A 19,469-nucleotide genomic window follows, 5' to 3' on the forward strand; every position below is an offset into this window, starting at 1 on the left:
TAGGTGCAGATGACAAAAGACCATTTTCAGGAAGTTTCTCTTCCTGATGTAGATAGTGAAAGGTGGCAAAAATTAAAGACCTTCCTGCTTTTCTATATGAATCACATTCCACAGGGGAGGAAGCAAGGGAGGTATATTTTATTTTGATGCAATGCCGTGTGTGAATGTTTGTGTTATGGTGCTCATGTTAATTATATCCTATTGTCATTGTCTTCAGACTGGTTTTATGCAGCCCTCCATGCTAGTATGGTCCTTTAATGTCTGCATAACTGCTGCAACCTACATTTATCTGAACTTGCTTACTTTAGTCAAGCCTTCAAGTCTTCCCACATTTTACCCCCCCCCCCCCCCCCCCCCCCCCAACACACACACACACACACACACACATTCTGCATTTACCAAACTGACAATTTCTTGATGCTTCAGGGTGTGTCCTATCGACCAATAGTTAAGTTGTGGCATAAATCTTTGTCTTCCATTTGATAAAATTACCTCATCATTTATTGCTCAGTCCCTCCATCTAATCACCAGTATTTTTCTATAGCACAACATTTCTAAAGTTTCTCTTGTGTGAATTTCCTAGTGTCAACTTTTTGGTTCAGTACAATGATACACTCTAGGCAAATTGGAAAATACTTCATGACACTTAAATGTATATTTCATGTTAACAGATGGCCATCATCAGCTCTTTTGCTGCCCAGATAGCAAAACCCATTAACTACTTTCAACATCTCACTCCCTTATCTAAATACCTCAGTGTCACCTAATTTAATTACACTACATTCCATTACACTTCTTTTACTTCTGTTGTTCATCTTGTAAAATCCTTTCAAGATGCTATCAACTCCATTGAACTATTCTTCCACATCCTTTGCTGTGTCTGAGAGACTTACAATGTCATCGGCAAACCTCAGTTTTTATTTATTTTCTCTGAACTTGAATTCCCTTTCCAGATTTCTACATGATTTCCTTGACAGCTTTTTCAATGTACAGATTGAATAAATAACAAATATCAAGAATGGGTTTATCACCCTTCTTATGGCTTCCCTTTTGTGTTCATATACACTAATACATAAACATTTGAGTTTATGAAGATACTCTCCAGTGTAGTTGAACCCAGCTACTTAACAGATACCTCTACTCATATTATGGAGGAGGCAATGAGTTGCATACAGGAACAATGAAAAAGTGCTAAAATATTGAAGTCCTTTTGAAATAGCGTGCGCGCGCGCGCGCACACACACACACACACACACACACACACACACACACACACACACACACACACACCTGTCTCCAGATACTGGGGCCTGACTTATTATTCCATTCGGAAGTGTCCATTGTTTGCTGTATATATCTGCAGTTCAGTATTAAATTTCATTGGATTATGCACAAGATATTCAGTATGCTCAAAAAGGTTGCTGAATACAAGTGTGCAAATCTAACTTCCTCCTGTTCTGATATTAAACCCGTCCCTTTGCAGTAGTTGTTCGTGGTCCTAGCATTATATTCATGTTTTGCTCTATTTTTCGAGACGAGAGAAATAGTTGTAATGGCAAAAGGACATCCAAGAAGATACACACTGTGAAGCAGTTTGCAAATATGAAGTATTTTGTGGAAAAGGTGAGCTGAATTCAGACAGAGACTCCTGTAACTCGTCACTGAATGAAAATGTGCAGAATTATGTAAGTTTCTTCATCCTTAAATTGCCCAAAGCTGTAGTTCTGCTTACTGTAATTATAGCAGAACAAGGCACTTCATTCTAATAGGCCGGTTTTCTAATTAAGGTTGCACAAGAGAAAAAATCAGAATATATTTACTTCTATTTTATTGTGTATATCTTACTTAGTTCTATAAGTACTTAATTTTATCCACTGGTTCCTGTCAGAATTTAGTGATCCATTTTCCTTGATCATCTGGTGTTTCCAGATCTTTCATTTGCTACTGTTTCAGTAAGATATCTGACAATAGCATTTTATTTTCTTTCCTTACTCCTATACTTGTCATCTTCAAAAAGCACGCGCGCGCGCCCGAGCAGGAAGCAGACGTGATCCACAAAGCTCTTATCCAATATCCTTGACAGTGATTTGTTGTAATATTTTAGAACATATTCTAAGCTCAAATCTCAGAACAGAATGAACATTTTCGTGCCAACCACCAAGGATTCCGCAAACATAGATAATGTGAAACCCAGCTCGCATTTCTCACATGACATACTGAAAACTTTGGATCAAGGCAGTCAGGTAGATGCAGTATTTCTTGATTTCTGAAAAACATTTTACTGAGTACCATGTAAATGCTTATTGCATATGTATGATCATATGGGGTATCAAGTGAAATTTGTGATTGGATTGAGGGTTTTTTTGGGAGGGAGGATGCAGCACGTTACTTTGGATGCAGAGTTGTCATCAGATGTAGAAGTAACTTCAGGTGTGCCCCAGGGAAATGGGTTGAGACTCTTGCTGTTCATGACCTTGCGGACAATATTAATAGTAACCTAAAACATTTTGCAAATGATGCAGTCATCTGTAGTGATTTACTATCTGAAAGATATACATAAATTTTCAATCTGAATTTGATAAAATTTCAAAGTGGTACAAAAATTGGCAATTTGTTTAAAACTGTGCACTTCACAAAATGGAAAAAAAGTAGTATTCTATGACTATAATATCAGAGTGTCACAGATGGAATTGTCCAACTCCCATAAATACCTGGGTGTAACACTTTGTAGAAATATGCAATGGAATGATCACCTAGGCTGAGTCATGGGTAAAGTGAGTGATGGAATACTAGGAAAGTGCAATCAGTCTGTAAAGTAGATTGCTTGCAAATCACTCGTGTGACCCATTATGGAATATTGCTGAAGTATGCGGGATCTATACCAAATTGAACGGAGATATTGAATGTATACAGAGAGGATCAGCATGTAGGGTCACAAGTTTCTTTGACCCATGTGAGAGTGTTGTGATGCTGAAGAACCCGAACTGGCGGACCCTTGGAGACAGGACATAACCTGTCCTGAGAGAACATACTTACAAAGTTTCAAGAACTAGCTTTAAATAATGAGTCTAGGAATATATTACAATCTCCTGCTTGTCACTCGCATATGAATCGTGAGGACAGGATTAAATTAATTAAAGCACACACAGAGGCATTTAAACAATCATTCTTTCAGCATTCAATAGATTAGGCTAGATTAGTACTTGTTCCATAGATCATGAATACGACACTTCGTAATGATGTGGAATGTGTCAGGTTAATAAAAGGTGTCTATACAAGATATTAAATTACACAAAATATTACATGACACTTAATGTTTTAATATATTTTTTTGTGAGGTTTTGGAAGTTACCCACTTACTATATCCAAAAATTCATCTAATGGGTAGAAGGAGTTGCCATTAAGAAATTCTTTTAATTTCCTTTTAAATGCTATATGGCTATCTGTCAGGCTTTTGATGCTATTGGGTAAGTGACCAAAGACTTTTGTGGCAGTATAATTTACCCCCTTCTGAGCCAAAGTTAAATTTAACCTTGAGTAGTGAAGATCATATTTTCTGCTAGTGTTGTAGCCATGTTCACTGCTATTACTTTTGAATTTGTTTTGATTGTTAATAACAAATTTCATAAGTGAATATATATCTCTAGCTCTTTAAATAAGTGTCTGGAGGATGATCTTGGATGATGTCAATGGAATGGAAAGAAAACGCCATAACTGGTACAGTGGGATGTCCCCTCTGCCATTCAATTCAGAGATCTGCAGAGTGTAGATGTAGATAAAAAGCTGTGCAGTAATTGAAACAGAATTGGTACAGGACATGGCTGCTTTCACAGATATTACTCCCTCTGATGGGGCTGGATAAACCTGTGGCAGGACTGGAATAGTGTGTGCTGCATGGGTGGATTGGACAAGTCTTGTCCATTGTCTTCCACAGGGATTTGATCCTTGTGGCAAGGTGTTTTGAACGCAACCTGGGCTGTCTGGATCCTTCCCTCCACAACCAGCTTTTGTGAACTGTGCAGATGGGAGTTGTCATTGCAACACATTCTTCACTACCTGAACCCTCCTGCTCTCAATCACCATTAGTCCACTGTCCCCACGCCCTCCGCCAGCAGTTTCCCCTTCCTTCGTTCTGTCACCCTCTCCCAAATCTACATCTCCATGCCACCTTCATGGTCTGCTACACCCCACTGACTGTGGTACCTGTGCATCACATGCCTATAGCCTGTCCATGTACCCCCCCCCCCCCCCAATCCTGCATTCCTAGCCAGCTAGCCACCCAGCCCCAACTCATCTTCCTGCCTCTCATCCCCCTACCCCTTACACACACACCGAGCGAGGTGGCGCAGTGGTTAGCACACTGGACTCTCATTCGGGAGGACGACGGTTCAATCCCGTCTCCAACCATCCTGATTTAGGTTTCCCGTGATTTCCCTAAATCATTTCAGGCAAATGCCGGGATGGTTCCTTTGAAAGGGCACGGCCGATTTCCTTCCCTAACCCGAGCTTGGGCTCCGTCTCTAATGACCTCGTTGTCGATGGATGTTACACACTAACCACCTACCTACCTACCTTACACACACACACACACACACACACACACACACACACCCTAGTCTGTTGCTGAAATGCGATCCCTGCATTCTGTGTCCAGCTGGCACAATATTGTGCTTGTGTGTGCACGCCTGTCATTGACTCACCACTTCTGCTATTCTGTAAGTTGTTGCCATTATTGCTAAATTATTTATCTTGTATCCAAACTTTCCTATTATATTCATAATTTTTACATTCATACTTGACGGTTTTGTATGTGACACAGTTAAAAACCATAACTGAATCAAAATGTTACAAATTTTAATTAGTTCTACTTCATTGCTCACTAAAAATACATACTAATGTATAAAAATGCTTCTATGTGTGACAGAGGAGGACTGTTGTGTATCCACCGCAGTGTAAAAAGCAGAAACTGAACACTAATAAATCTGACAACATGACAAATCCATTTCCAGTCATTCCACTGTAAAGAAATTACTTTTGATACTTAGTTCTCTCCTCTCCCCAATGGAATCTCCTGAATCAGAGGCAGTTAACTTGCATGTAATTTCATGTGCATTGCTTGTAACTGTTACTAACATCAGGTTTCAGAGAGTTTGAAAGAATAGCTGACCATGCACTTGATATGTATTTACTGTACCACTCAATGTGGCACGCACTCAACAAGTCATTGAAAGTCCCCTGCAAAAATATTGAGCCATGCTGCCTTTATAACTGTCCAGCTACGAAAGTGGGTGCAGGATTTTGTGCATAAACAGACTTTATGATGTCCCATAAATGTTCAGTGGGATTCATGTTGGGAGATCTGGGGCGCCAAATCATTCGCTTGAATTATCCAGAATGTTCTTCAAAAGAATCACGAACGGTTGTGGCATGGTGCATGGTCATCCATAAAAATCCCACCATTGTTTAGGAACACGAAGTGCATGAATGGCTGCAAAGGGTGTCCAAGTAGCTGAACATAAACATTTCCAGTCAGTGATCGCTTGAGGACCCAGTCCATTCCATTATGGAGCTATCAATAACTTGCACTGTGCCTTGTTGACAACTTGCATCCATGGCTTTGTAGAGTCAGCACCAAACTCAAACCCTACCATCGTCTCTTACCAACTGAAATCAGAACTTGTCTGATAAGGCCCCAGTTTTCCAGTCTAGGGTCCATCCGATATGGTCAGGAACCCTGGAGAGGTGCTGCAGGTGATGTTGTGCTGTTGGCAAAGGCACTAATGTCGGTCATCTGCTGCCATAGCCTGTTAAGGCCAGATTTTGCCTAACTAATATGTTTGTCATATGTCCCACATTGATTTCTGTGGTTATTTCATGCAGTGTTGCTTGTTTGTTAGCACTGACAACTCTATGCAAATGCCACTACCCTCGGTTGTTAAGTGAAGGCCGTCTGCCACTGCATCTTTTTATGTATGAGATACACAAAATAAGCATTAAGCTGTTGAGGGGGCAACATATGAAGTTTTAAGTGATAACTGTAGCAGGATAATATTGAAAGATCCCTCACAAAACACATTCTTGTATAAAGGTTTTAGTGGTTCTCAAGTTAGTGGCCAGATACACATGGATGAAACAGCAAGTGAAATTGAGAATAGCAAAGCAAATGCATAAATGCTGAACTCCATTTTCAAATGGTACAAAGGAAAATACAGGAGTAGTGCCCTCAACTTAATTATTGCACTACTGCAAAGATGAGTGATGTAGATAAGTGATATAGATAAGTGTTAGTGGTGCTGAGAAACTGAAACTGAACAAAGCTCCAGGGCCCAAAGGAACCCCAGTCACATTGTAGATTGAATTTGTGGCTGAGTTACCCCATCCTTTACCAAGCAAAATTTGTTACTGGATTGAGGATTTCTTGTTACGGAGGACCAGCATGCTATCTTGGATGGAGAGTCATTGACAGTTTTGGAAGTATCTTTAAACATGCTCCATGGAAGTTTGTTTGATCTCTTGCCATTCATGATTACCTGAGCTTCTTGCAGATGGTGCAGTTATCCATTATGTAGTCTGAAAAAAGCTGCATAAATATTCTGTTGGATCTTGATACTCAAGTGGTGCAAAGCTTGGCAACATGTCTTAAATGTTCAGAAATCTAAAATTATACAATTCTTTAAAAACTTGTAAAGTATTGCTGCAATATAGGTGACCTCGCAGCTGCAGTCAATTGTACAAATATCTGGGTGTAACAATTGATAAGGATATGAAATGAAACAATCTCACATGCTCAGTTGTAGTATTGTAGGTAAAGCAGGTAGTGGTCTTTGATTCAGTGGGCAAATGCAGTCTATCTACAAACGAAGCTGCTTACAAAACATTTGTGCAACTGATCCTAGAATATTGCTCAAATATATGGGACCCATAGTAACAGCCCCCTAGGGCAGACTTCCTCCAGCTTACTGGGCAGCTACCTCACCCCTTTCAGCTGCTCAGTGACTTTAATGCCCACCATCCCCTTTGGGGTTCTACCAGAACCCTGTCTGAGAGGTGCCCTCTTGGCCGACCTTCTCAATCACCTTAACCTAATTTGCTTTAACACGGGAACACCCATGTTCCTTTCGGATTCCACGCACACCTATATCCGAATCCATGCACACACATTCCCATTTGGACCTAGCCTTCTGCACTGCCCAGCTTGCCTGTTATCTTGAGTGGTCCATTATCTCTGACACACACTTGAGTGACCATTTCCCGTGTGCTATCTGTTTTTGCTGACTCGCACCCCACCTACGTGCACACCCAAATGTCAACTTTCTAAGGCCAACTGGAGGCTTTACTCCTCCCTGGTGGCCTTCAACAAACGTGTCTACAGTTGTGATTACTTGGTAGAATATCTTATAAACGTTATCCTTACCACCACAGAACATTCCGTCCCTTGCACTTCTTTACCGCGGTGTGCCCTGGTCCCTTGGTGGACAGAGGTGTGCCCTGACAATTCATGTATTGAGGCATCCTCCTTGCATTTTTAACCATCATCCTACGATAGCAAACTGCATACATTATAAACAGTTGCGTGCACAGTGTTGTCGTGTTCTTTGGGGTAGCAAAAAAGCTAGCTGGATTTGACTTAACGGGTGTTTAAACAGTTCCTTTCCCTTTTCTGTCATGTGGGCTAACCTCCAACAGCTTTCTGGGACCAAGGTCATTCCCCAATTTCTGGCTCGACAGTAGCAGACGATGTCATAGTGGACCCTATTGCTATCTCCAACACCTTGGGCCACTATTTTATGGAGATTTCATGGTCCTCGCACTATAACCCTGCCTTCCTCCATCGAAAAAGAACAGAGGATTCTCGGGTGACACCCTTCTCTTCTCGGAATAGTAAGTGGTACAATGCCGCCTTTGCTGTGAAGGAGCTAGATTATGCTCTCACTTCACCCCAATGTTCCACCCCAGAGCCAGACAGTGTTCACATTCAGATGTTGCAGCACCTTTCTCTTGTGAGCAAGCACTTCCTCCTTCATACCCTACAACCACGTCTTGGCAGAGGGCACATTTCCCAAACGCTGGTGTGAAGGAACAGTCATACCCATACCTAAGTCTGGTAAAGACAAACACCATCTCCCTACTAATCGCCAATTGTGTTTGCAAGATGGTGGAACATATGATTCATGCCCAGCTGTTACGGTGGCTCAAGTCTCTCAATTTACTAACCACTGCACATAGAGGATTTGGAGCACACCATCCTGCAGTTGGCCACCTCGTCACTGCGTCCACCTATCCCATGAAGGTTTTCTGCAGAAATCCTAGACTGGCTGTGTTGTTCGATTTGGAGAAAACCTATGACACCTGCTGGAGGACTGGCATCCTCTGTACTCTCTACATGTGATTCTTCCATAGCCACATGCTCCATTTCCTTCAGGAATTTTTAAGACTGAGTTGTCAAGGTATGTGTGGGTTACACATTGTCTGACACCTTTATCCAGGCAAACAGTGTGCCTCATGGTCTCGTCCTGAGCGTCGTCCTCTTTGCTGTCACCATTAACCCTATAATGGCCTGTCTCCCACTGGGCATTTCCACGTCCCTTTTTGTTGACGATTTTTCCATCAATTCAGTTCTCCACAGACTTCTCATTGAGCTGCTTCTTCAGCAATGTCTGTCGTCTCTACTTGTGGAGCATTGACAATGGCTTTCGTTTTTCCACTGACAAAACCGTTTGTGTGAATTTCTGGCAGCACAGTTGGTTTCTTCCACCGTCTTTACATCTTGGGCCTGTCGCTCTTCCGTTCATTGAAACTATGAAATTCATGGGGCTTGTGCTCAGTGGGAAGCTTTCTTGGCCTTGTTTGTGTCTTACCTGGCAGCCCTCCGTAAGCGGTCCCTCAGTGTCCTACGTGTCCTCAGTGTTACTTCCTGGGGAGCAGATCAAACCACCCTCCTCCATTTGTAACGGTCCCTTGTCTGTTCGAAAGTAGACTATGGGTGTTTCGTTTATCCATCTGCGCATCTGTCTGTCTTACGCTGTCTCAATACGATCCACCATTGTAGCATCTGTTTGGCCACTGGTGCCTGTTACACTAGCATGCCATTTGTCTGCCACATGTAGCCACCCACCCTATGCCGCCCCCTTCGATGACTCCTTTCATCATCAGTATGGGGTGCGTCCCTCTTCTGTTACCTCCTGCAGTTCACTTTTGGCTCTTGCTCTGGCAACTTAACTTCACGCTACCTGCCACTCACCTGATGGGTGTGAACCCTTCACCACCTTGGCTTTGTGTGGTGGCCAATGTTTACCATGGCTTTCATTCACTTCCTAAGGTCACTAATCCAGCCTCGCTCTATCTTCTTCAGTTTCATGACCTTTGCACTGAACATTGCAATAGTCTCTTTGGGTTCATTGATGGCTCTCAGACTAACCGTGGTGTGTTTGAAGTGCCTCATTATTGGTACTGACATTTTTCGGTATTGGCCTCCGGAACATGGCTCAATATTTACAGAGTAGCTCTTCACCCTGTGTCAGGCCATGCAGTACATCCGGCGACACGGGCTTTTCGATTGTCATCTGCTCAGAACTCTTTGTGCCCTTGAGAGCCTCTGTGTGCTGCGCACTATCCATCCGTTAGTGCAATGGTTACATAAAAACTGTCACTTGCTCATTCTTGATGGAATCACTGTGATTTTTATGTGGGTTCCTGGTCACGTTGCTCGGACAGAAAATGAGGCTGCTGATGCTACTGCCAAGGCTGCAGTCCTTGTACCTCAGCCTGCTAGTTCTTACATTCCCTCTGATCATCTCTCTGCTGCCATCTGTCAGCAGGTGGTGTCACTTTGGCATCACCACTGGTCCTTCCTTCATGGGAACAAGCTCAGTGTTATTAACCCTTTCCTAGTGCCTTGGACGACCTCCTCTCGGTTCTCTCGCTGTGAGGAGATAATTTTAGGTAGGTTGCTTATGAGGCACATTCATTTTACCCATTGCCATTTTGTTAAGTGGTGCTTCCCCAACATTTTGTGCTCATTGCCCTCAATCTTTGACGATCTGCCCTTTTTAAACACTTACTTCTCATTTGCATTTGCCATCTGAGCTATCCTCCATTTTAGTGAATACTGCGCACGTTCTTGGGCCTGTTTTACTTTTTATCTATTGTAGCAATATGGTGAGGGACATTCAATCTTTAGTTCAGACCTCCATTTCTCTGTGGTGTATTTTAAAGGCCTTTCTCTATGTTCCTGGTTTTAGCTGTCTTCTCTTCTGTCGATCGGCATTAACGTGTAGTTGTTTTTAACTCCTCTCTCTGTCTGTGTTCTACAGTCCTGATGTGACCCTAGTTGTATTTGCACCCTAAAACAAAACAAAACTAGCAAAAACCATACTAACAGTGTTATTGAATGGTGGCTACAGACAGGTGTTACCCCACAGTAATGACCCACTTGATGCATTAAACAGTGCGTTTGCATCAGACCCAACCAGTTGCTCATTCAATTACTAATTATCTCATAGACAATTGCCACATTGTGGAATTGTGCTGCTAGCTTGTAATCTGGGTAGTTTTCTTGCACGGAGCTTAAATTTTTTCTCACTCAGCCCGCTGTTTATTTTATATTGCTGGTGCTCACTCGTATGTATCACAACACAATTTCACTGTTAGCTTTAGCAATAATGAAGGAATAGTTACGGGTTCACAATTGTGAAACAATGGAAAGGTGAAAAACAATATTGTTTATAGTTTAAACATATTGGTTAAACAGCCATTCTTCCCACATTCCACACAAGAATGGAACAGGGAGAAGCCTTGAATACAACAGAAAGTACCCTCATCTGTGCATTTCAGTGGTTTACAGGGTATACATTTAGGTGTAGGAGAGTAACAACTTATGCTGGTGACAAAGAAAACATAAAAGACTGAAATTAATTTCCGTCTTTCTCAGCTTGTTTCTGTGTTCTGTACATTTCCTCTGTTATGTGTATTTAGCATTCACCTTTCTCATCGTCTTGCAGTCACTATGCGGGAAGATGAATGGGTTATGGAGGATCGTCTGGATCCGAATGACGTGGACTGCCCTCGAGCAGCTCCCGTTCCCATTTCTGGTGCGCCAGTAGAATCTGGAAACACTGCGTCTCAGCAGACGCCTACAGGACCCGATGGAGTTGTCTATGAGGTGAGTCTCATTCTTACAGCAACTAATGAGGGGACCTGACCGCCTGATGCAATTTGATTTTCCTTTCATAATTATACCGTTTGAAAATCAGTGCCCATACCCTGAAAGGATGCTAAAATGTAGTGAGATCAAATTACTCGTTTTGCTATTGTTCTGTTCCTTTTAGATAACTATTTTTTCCTTTTAATTATTAGACTGGTAGCAGGCATACCTTGTTTCCTTAGAAATTTCAAAAGTCCTGTCTAGGCACCACTTCATTGGAATTCCCGTGGCATAGTTAATTTTATGGAAAACATTTTCCTTGAAAAGAAATTGATAACTGAATTTGTTTTCATGCAATGTGATAAAGACAATGTTGAGTCAGTAACTGTTTATTTGCTTAGCTTTTTGGATAGCTCTAATTTCACTCTTTCCATGAACCAGTGTACTTTTTTGTGAAAATTCATTAATGAAGAAATTTAAGCTTGAAGCTGTGACCCATCAAGTATTACTTTCTTCAGTATGCATGCGACATTGTGCGCTACAAATATTTTTCAAAATGCCGCACATAAAACAGGATTATTGTGGGGCTCATACCTTGGGTTCTGTTGATGATGAGAAGGTAGCCCTAGGACTAGGGACCATTTTTATGCACTACTGGCCATTAAAATTGCTACACCTTGAAGGTGACATGCTACCGACATGAAATTTAATCGACAGGGAAAAGATGCTGTGGTATGCAAATGATCAGCTTTTCAGAGCATTCACACAAGGTTGGCACTGGTGGAGACACCTACAACGTGCTGACATGAGGAACGTTACCAACCGATTTCTCATGCAGAAACAGCAGTAGACTGCCGTTGCCTGGTGAAACATTGTTGTGATGCCTTGTATAAGGAGGAGAAATGCGTACCATCACATTTCCAACTTTGATAAAGGTCGGCTTGTAGCCTATCGCGATTGCAGTTTATTGTATTGCGACATTGCTGCTCGCGTTGGTTGAGATCAATAACTATTAGCAGAATATGGAACCGGTGGGTTCAGGTGGGTAATACGGAATTCCGTGCTGCATCCCAACAGCCTTGTATCACTAGCAGTCAATATGACAGGCATCTTAGCTGCATGGCTGTAACGGATCGTGCAGCCACGTCTCGATCCCCGAGTCAACAGATGGGAACGTTTGCACGAGCAGTTCGACGATGTTTGCAGCATCGTAGACTATCAGCTCGGAGACCATGGCTGCAGTTGCCTTTGACGCTGCATCACAGACAGGAGTGCCTGCGATGGTGTACTCAACGATGAACCTGGGTGCACGAATGTCAAAACGTCTTTTTTTTTTTTTTTTTTTTTTTTTTTTTCGGATGAATCCAGGTTCTGTTTACAGCGTCATGATGGTCGCATCCGTATTTGGTGACATTGCGGTTGACTCACATTGGAAGCGTGTATTCGTCATCGCCATAATGGCGTATCACCCAGCGTGATGGTATGGGGTGCCCTTGGTTACACATCTCAGTCACCTCTTGTTTGCATTGACGGCACTTTGAACAGTGGACATTACATTTCAGATGGGTTACGACCCGTGGCTCTACCCTTCAATCGATCCCTGCGAAACCCTACATTTCAGCAGGATAACACATGACCGCATGTTGCAGGTCCTGTATGGGCCTTTCTGGATACAGAAAATGTTAGACTGCTGCCCTGGCCAACACATTCTACAGATCTCTCACCAATTGATAACGTCTGGTCAATGGTGGCCGAGCAACTGGCAGTTCTTGATGAACTGTGGTATCATGTTGAAGCTGCACGGGCAGCTGTACCTGTACACGCCATCCAAGCTCTGTTTGACTCAATGCCCAGGCGTATCAAGGCTGTTATTGCGGCCAGAGGTGCTTGTTCTGGGTACTGATTTCTCAGGATCTATGCACCCAGATTGCTTGAAAAAGTAATCATGTCAGTTCTAGTATAATATATTTGTCCAATGAATACCCGTTTATCACCTGCATTTCTTCTTGTTGTAGCAATTTTAATGGCCAGTAGTGTATTAAACAGAAGGATCCACTTGTAACTATCCTACACAGCACAGGGTGAAAGTTTGGATGTTATACACTTCCTCCAGGTCATGCAAATACAACAAATCACATAGTACACTTTGCCTTAGATGTGGTCTATTGTGCACTTTAAGAGGCTTCCAGAGGCATCATTTAGTTCATGGGCCACTCCAGAGAAAAGCCAAAAAAGTTTTTTACCATTTTTTTCAGTCAGTGGTGGGTATCTAAATAACTACAGCACACTGCTCAAATTTTGACAGGTATTCTTTCTGTTTTCAAAAATCTTTTATTGTTGAGAAACACCCCAGAAACATGGTTTTTGGATACCAAACTGAGCCTTGGATTCAAAGACAGCTATTCACACCCAGTGGCTGTAATTTTTATGATGTATTGCAAAGATCCTGATTCCAAAAAACCTTGAAATGTTTTCCATCTTCGTCCTTTTCAGGGGTACAGAGGTTCAAAATACCCTACTTGTGCACATAAAATCTGATGTGAGGTAAAAATGTAGTTTATAAAGCATCTCCATGATGGAATCTACAGTATCCTTTTGGTATCAAAGTTGATGCCTAGCTTTCAACCATTCAACATATCTTTATCAATTTGCCCCATCAACAGTGTTGCTATCAGCCATCAGAAAATTTGTTCTGTTCTATGGCTATGGTATTGAAACCATGCTTTGCGGTCTGCTGTAGTCATAACTCAGTTCTTAAAGTACACTGTAAAAATATAGCCATTGCAAAAGTGGCGTGTAGTTTATTGGAAGAGTGTAACTGTGATTAACATTCTGTGATCGATCTGATACACAGTGTTTCATCATGTGGTCGTCAGTGTACTAAATGTGAAAACATTTGAGTTGCCTATTGATGTGCTGTGCTCATTATTAAAATCTTGTTAAACAAGATTACAGCAAAACTACAGACATTTGATAGGGAGTGGGGTAAGGTGAGCTGAGTTCTTGAGCACTTTGGCACACAATTGGCTTCTGTGTGGAAAAAATGTGAACTATTCTGACATGCAGAGAGAGAAATTATGGTCAGGGTAATACCAGCTTGTTTGTTTCCTGCTTGTTTTGCCAATAAATTCTAGTCTTCTTTGCCTTTGAAATCCATGTTGGATACTGCTTCATTGTGTGTGTCTTCTGTAAGATGAGATTAAGACAACTAAAACAGAACTAAATTTTTTCAAAACTTGATAACTGCAACAGATACAGTTTTTCATAAAATGAGTATTTCTGTTTTCACCTAGAGAGATGAATATAAACATTTAATTTTTTACATGATTACTAGATGGTACTGAAATTAAGTGTTGTAATGAAATATATTGATATAAAAGGTAAACATTATAATGTCTTTGCTACGCCTAACTCAGTTTTGAAATTATTTGCATTTATCAAGTTTTGAAAAAGTTCTCAATTGTAATTGCAGCAGCAGCAGCAGCAGCAGCAGATCTTCAGACTGTCTCCACTCAGTTATTTCTCCTTTTGATCCACCTCATTGAATTCTCCCTGCGTAGCTTCCAAAATTTCTTGCTCACACAACAAATGTAGCAAATTTGTAGCAGAATTACAGCAACTGCAAAACCTGATGAGTACATACATGAAAAACAGGATGACATGATCGCACAATTGTGACAGTAGCTCTACGTTCACCAGTGCCTCTTTCGAAGTAATTTTAGAAATTGACAACAAAGGCAGCACCTGTCAAGGGATGGGTAATGAGACATCTGTTCATTGTTCTTGCACAAAACTAGTCAGTTTGGAGTGCCAAGTTATATGTGGTGTTGGTCACCAAAGTGTTAAATTCCATGTGTATATACAACTGGAAGTATTAATTAATAAATATTACATCATAATTTTTTTATTAAAAAGAAAACCTTATTTTTAATTACTGGTCATGTGAAAACAAACTAAAATTTGATACAAACATGTGAAATGCCTGTATGTTACATGTAAATTATATTAATCAGTAATACAGTTCCATCTCTAGAAATAAAAAGGAATTCTCTCTTCGGTCTTTCATGTTTTTGTACCAAATTCATATTATCACGAATACTCACATTTTTTTTTAATAGAAATTAAGAATAAAAGGATGTTATTTTTATTACAAATTATTTCAATATTTGTTATTAACATTTCCATTTGTTTATAAATATGGAATTTAACTAAAGTAAAAAAATGTTGCCACTAGGGAACACAATTACTGATCTGTTATGCTAAGCACTCTGTTAGTGACACACACACACACACACACACACACACACACACACACACACACACACTAATAAGATAGGAATGATGGTACAGTTCTCAGGTGCACTGCCAGTTTGTAGTGTCCAGTGGGCACAGATGGGAGGCCGACTACCATTCCCTGATCTCTTAGGTGCAGTGTTTATTCCCTATAAAATGAAACACGTGAAGACTGTGTTCTGAGAAAATAGTTATTCGGGAAGGCAGATTACGTTTGCTCTGTGACCCACCACTACTGTACAACCTGTGGAGATACTGGAAATCATAAAAGTATCAGCCACTGCTTGTTTACCATGCAAGTGCACTACTCGGAAGAATCGGTTTCATACTGAAGAACAATCACGTAAGAATTCTTTAGCCTGCCAAATAAAACATGGGCATTATTGGGAATTTCAAAGATGATCTCAGTTTTTGAACAAACGATGCGCACCATTGGTGATAGACGCAGAGAACACCAGTGGCGCACTAGACTATTGTACCCCGACAACTTGGCAGTCGTAGAGCACTTTACAGGTCGCTTGGCGAGTGGGGCAGCCACAGCTGTAGAAATGCAACTAGTTGTGAACAAATAGATCAATAAATCTTCTCATGGCAGCTGTTGTGCTTATTTATTTATTCAGAGCACTTCATCAGAGACTCGTGTGATTGTACTTGAATGTACCAGGATCTTAGCAGAAACTTCAAAATGCTGGGACAGTGTCATTAGAGGCCATTGAAATACACACCAGAGGTACTAGTCATCCAGTGCTGTGGCTATACTCTTGTGAGTGCTTAGGAACTGACACTGGCTCTTATTAAGAAGACACACAGCATCTCAGCAGCCATGGTACATGGAGTAGCTATACCCATGCTACCGCAGCTGGCCCCACTGCCGGGCTTTGCGAGCCACAAACACTGAAGCATGTGGCTCCTCGGACACTGATGTGTGCAGCTCGTCGGTGTACCTAATGGTGGTGGTGTGTTTGATAGGTGAAATACAGTGCTTGTCAGATACTGTGTACTGGCAGTACACCCGTGGACTGTTAAATCAATAATTACACTCGGAGAAACTGAATAATTGCAAGATAGAAATGTTTTGTATTTAACAGTGCTAAGAAATCCTCTAATTTTCAAAGGCTATTATTAGCCCACCCCTCCACCCAATTAAAAAGAAAAACATCATTACATTTTACTGTATTAGGAGATTGATGTCTCGGCACTGGCCTTCAGATCATGTAAGTTGAAGAAAATCAGAGGGACCAGTCGGCAAGATCCGCTTAAATCCAGCAGTGACTGACTCGTCAGCCAAGCCACTCATATCTGTTTTGTCACATGATTAGCATTAAAAAAGGTTGTTTAGATCCTGGCAACAAGTGTCTTAAACATAACACATCACTTTTCTTGGTGGCATTAGCCTCTGCACTGGGTAGCCAGAGATACATTTACATGTGCAGAGATCTCATTGTAACTTTAATGACACTTAGTTATTTGTGCAAAAATTTGGTACATGTACCATCATTAATTAACCTCGCACAGTTTAGTATGCCTCTGTTGTCCTACTCACCTACCTTATAATTGGATTCACAAATGATGGCAGTCAAGTTTGCCATTCTCTGACTGCCAATGATAGTTCAGTAGTGTTCAGCGTACTCTGCCTTGTCGTAGCTAACATGAGCCTTAAGTGTGACCATAGCTAGTTAGTGAATTTTTATTCCAATGTTATGAGCTTCACCAAAACTAATCCACAAGGGATCCAACTGCAGGGACAGAACATTACTAGACTTGCTCATGCAGATGATGTAGCCTTAATAAGCACTTCAAAAGCTGAATTAATCAGGATGATGCAAAATTATTACAAAATAGCTGAGAAAGCTGGACTTCATGTGAATGAAGAAAAGACAGAATATCTAGTCATAAGTAAAAAACTCCAAAAGAATACACCACTGACCGTAAATGGTCTCACTTTCAAGGCAGTTGACCACTTCAAGTACTTAGGGAGTCTTTTTAGCAGAGACAATAGAGCAGAAATAGAAATAGACGCCCGTCTAGCAGCAGCTAATAGAACTTTTTACAGCTGTATCAAAATTTTAAGGATGAGATCACTTAGTACTGAATTCAAAATCCGTTTTTATATGTCAACTATTGTTCCAGTAGCATTATATGGATGTGAAGCTATTACATTCAGGAAAAAAGATGAAGAAAAACTGTTGATATTTGAAAGAAAAATACTAAGAAAAATATTTGGACCAATCTTCGATGAAAATGTCATGGAGTGGAGAATAAGGAAAAATGAAGAACTACGGGAGCTGTACAAACATAGTACCATTGTGGAAATGTTAAAGAAGAGAAGACTGAACTGGGCTGGTCATGTAACAAGGATGCCGGAGAACAGACTACCCAAAATAGCATCCACTAAGAAATTAGAAGGAAAGAGAAGAAGAGGAAGACCTCGAATTAGGTGGATGGAGAATATCCGGGAAGATGCAGCTAGGATGGGCATCAACTCTGATTGGACAACAATTTCCCTGGATAGAAATAATTGGAAGAGGCTCGTAGAGCAGGTGTATGGTCGATAAGGCCTTAGCCACGTGTAAAGTAAAGTAAAGTAAGTTATGAGCTGTCATCACTCATAGTGGTAGTATGTGACAAATTCTTCAGAATGAGGGAGAAACATAATTCTCAGGCTACATACTTTCAAGAGCGAACTTGTGTATATGCATACTGCAACTTTTATTTGGAACTGGCGTCAGTGCATTTCCTGTCTGTGCTCTGACCTTTGCTGACCACCATCATTTGTGAACTGAACTACAGCAGCTGCAGTGTCACACGAGATTCGAGCATACTTGCCTGCAGAGCATCATAGATTGTGAACCGCTTCTTCCTCATTAAGATTTGATGATCCCCAACAGGGCACTGTCTGGTGTTGTAAGGATTGGACTTCAAGGCGGCCAAGGATAAGGGGCCGGTGAATTTGGGGAACTGTATTTAGTCCATGAGCCAGGGAAGAGTTCATTCAGATGTTCATGAACGGCAGTTGCGAAGTTGGCGGAAGGTCCATCGTGTCAGTAAATGTCCTCTGTCAGTGCCAAATTCTGCAGCTGTGGGAGAAGCCACTCATTTGACATCATAACATGAGTAATGTAGATCACAGAGCCATCAAGGAGGTACTGACTGAAGCTGTGTTGTTAATTCATTTCCACCCAAAGTGTGATATGTGGAGTTTCGGTCTCAATTTCATGATAAAAATGTGGACTTAACTTTTCTTGTATGAAGATGTTTCTATCACTTGAGTTCAGGTAAATAGCAAGTTTGCCAAAGGAAAGCATGCACTGCACTTCAGTGAAGGGATGGTAGGGAGGGCCTCCAGCAAGTCCTGCACAATTCCTGCTGGCATTTTTTGATAATTATTAGTTCATTGATGACAATTGGTTGGAATGCTTGCTGAGTCCATTTTAGTATGAAGTTGTATTGTGTTTCTTTTAATTCAAAGTTGTGCGGGACACTTTCTGGTCAACTAATGGGGTGAATGTATCACTGATGGATTAACTTTAGCTCATTTCCTTTCAGGTTGGATGATCAGAACTGGGGCATCTGAAACACTTCCCAGATGGAAAGCTTTCGTCTCCCATGTGATTGACATCTGGGCTTCTTACTTAATCATTTGTGGAACCTAGCCCATTACCTGTGTCATATTTTCATTGTTGTTTCCTTTCGTGGACCCACAAATGTCTCACTAAGCACTCTTCCAAAGCGAAGTAGCTGTCCTCTTCCGTTGCTCTTTGCCTAACACAGAAAGGCAAACAATGACCTGCTCTGAAACTTCGTGGCAGATTAAAACTGTGTGCCGGACCGAGACTCGAACTCGGGACCTTTGCCTTTTGCGGGCAAGTGCTCTACAAACTGAGCTACCCAAGCACGACTCACGCCCCGTCCTCACAGCTTTACTTCTGCCAGTACCTCGTCTCCTACCTTCCAAACTTTACAGAAGCTCTCCTGCGAACCCTGCAGAATTAGCACTCCTGAAAGAAAGGATATTGCGGAGATATGGCTTAGC

General features: G+C 41.4%; 1 protein-coding gene across 3 annotated transcripts in view; it reads left to right on the forward strand.

Annotated features, from left to right (window-relative positions):
* The window catches only part of LOC124551167 (histone acetyltransferase Tip60-like), a 107,395-nt gene that overhangs the window by 5,052 nt on the left and 82,874 nt on the right, over nt 1–19,469 (forward strand). For 2 of the 3 annotated variants that reach the window (XM_047126149.1, XM_047126148.1), the window contains exon 4: nt 11,001–11,161. In XM_047126149.1, the coding sequence (XP_046982105.1) occupies nt 11,001–11,161 (161 nt within the window). Of the gene's footprint in view, nt 1–11,000; nt 11,162–19,469 lie in introns of those variants that run through there. The other variant, XM_047126150.1, reaches the window with a different exon arrangement.

Source organism: Schistocerca americana, chromosome 9 (assembly GCF_021461395.2).
Source record: "Schistocerca americana isolate TAMUIC-IGC-003095 chromosome 9, iqSchAmer2.1, whole genome shotgun sequence".
In the NCBI taxonomy this organism is placed as follows: Eukaryota; Metazoa; Arthropoda; class Insecta; order Orthoptera; family Acrididae; genus Schistocerca; species Schistocerca americana.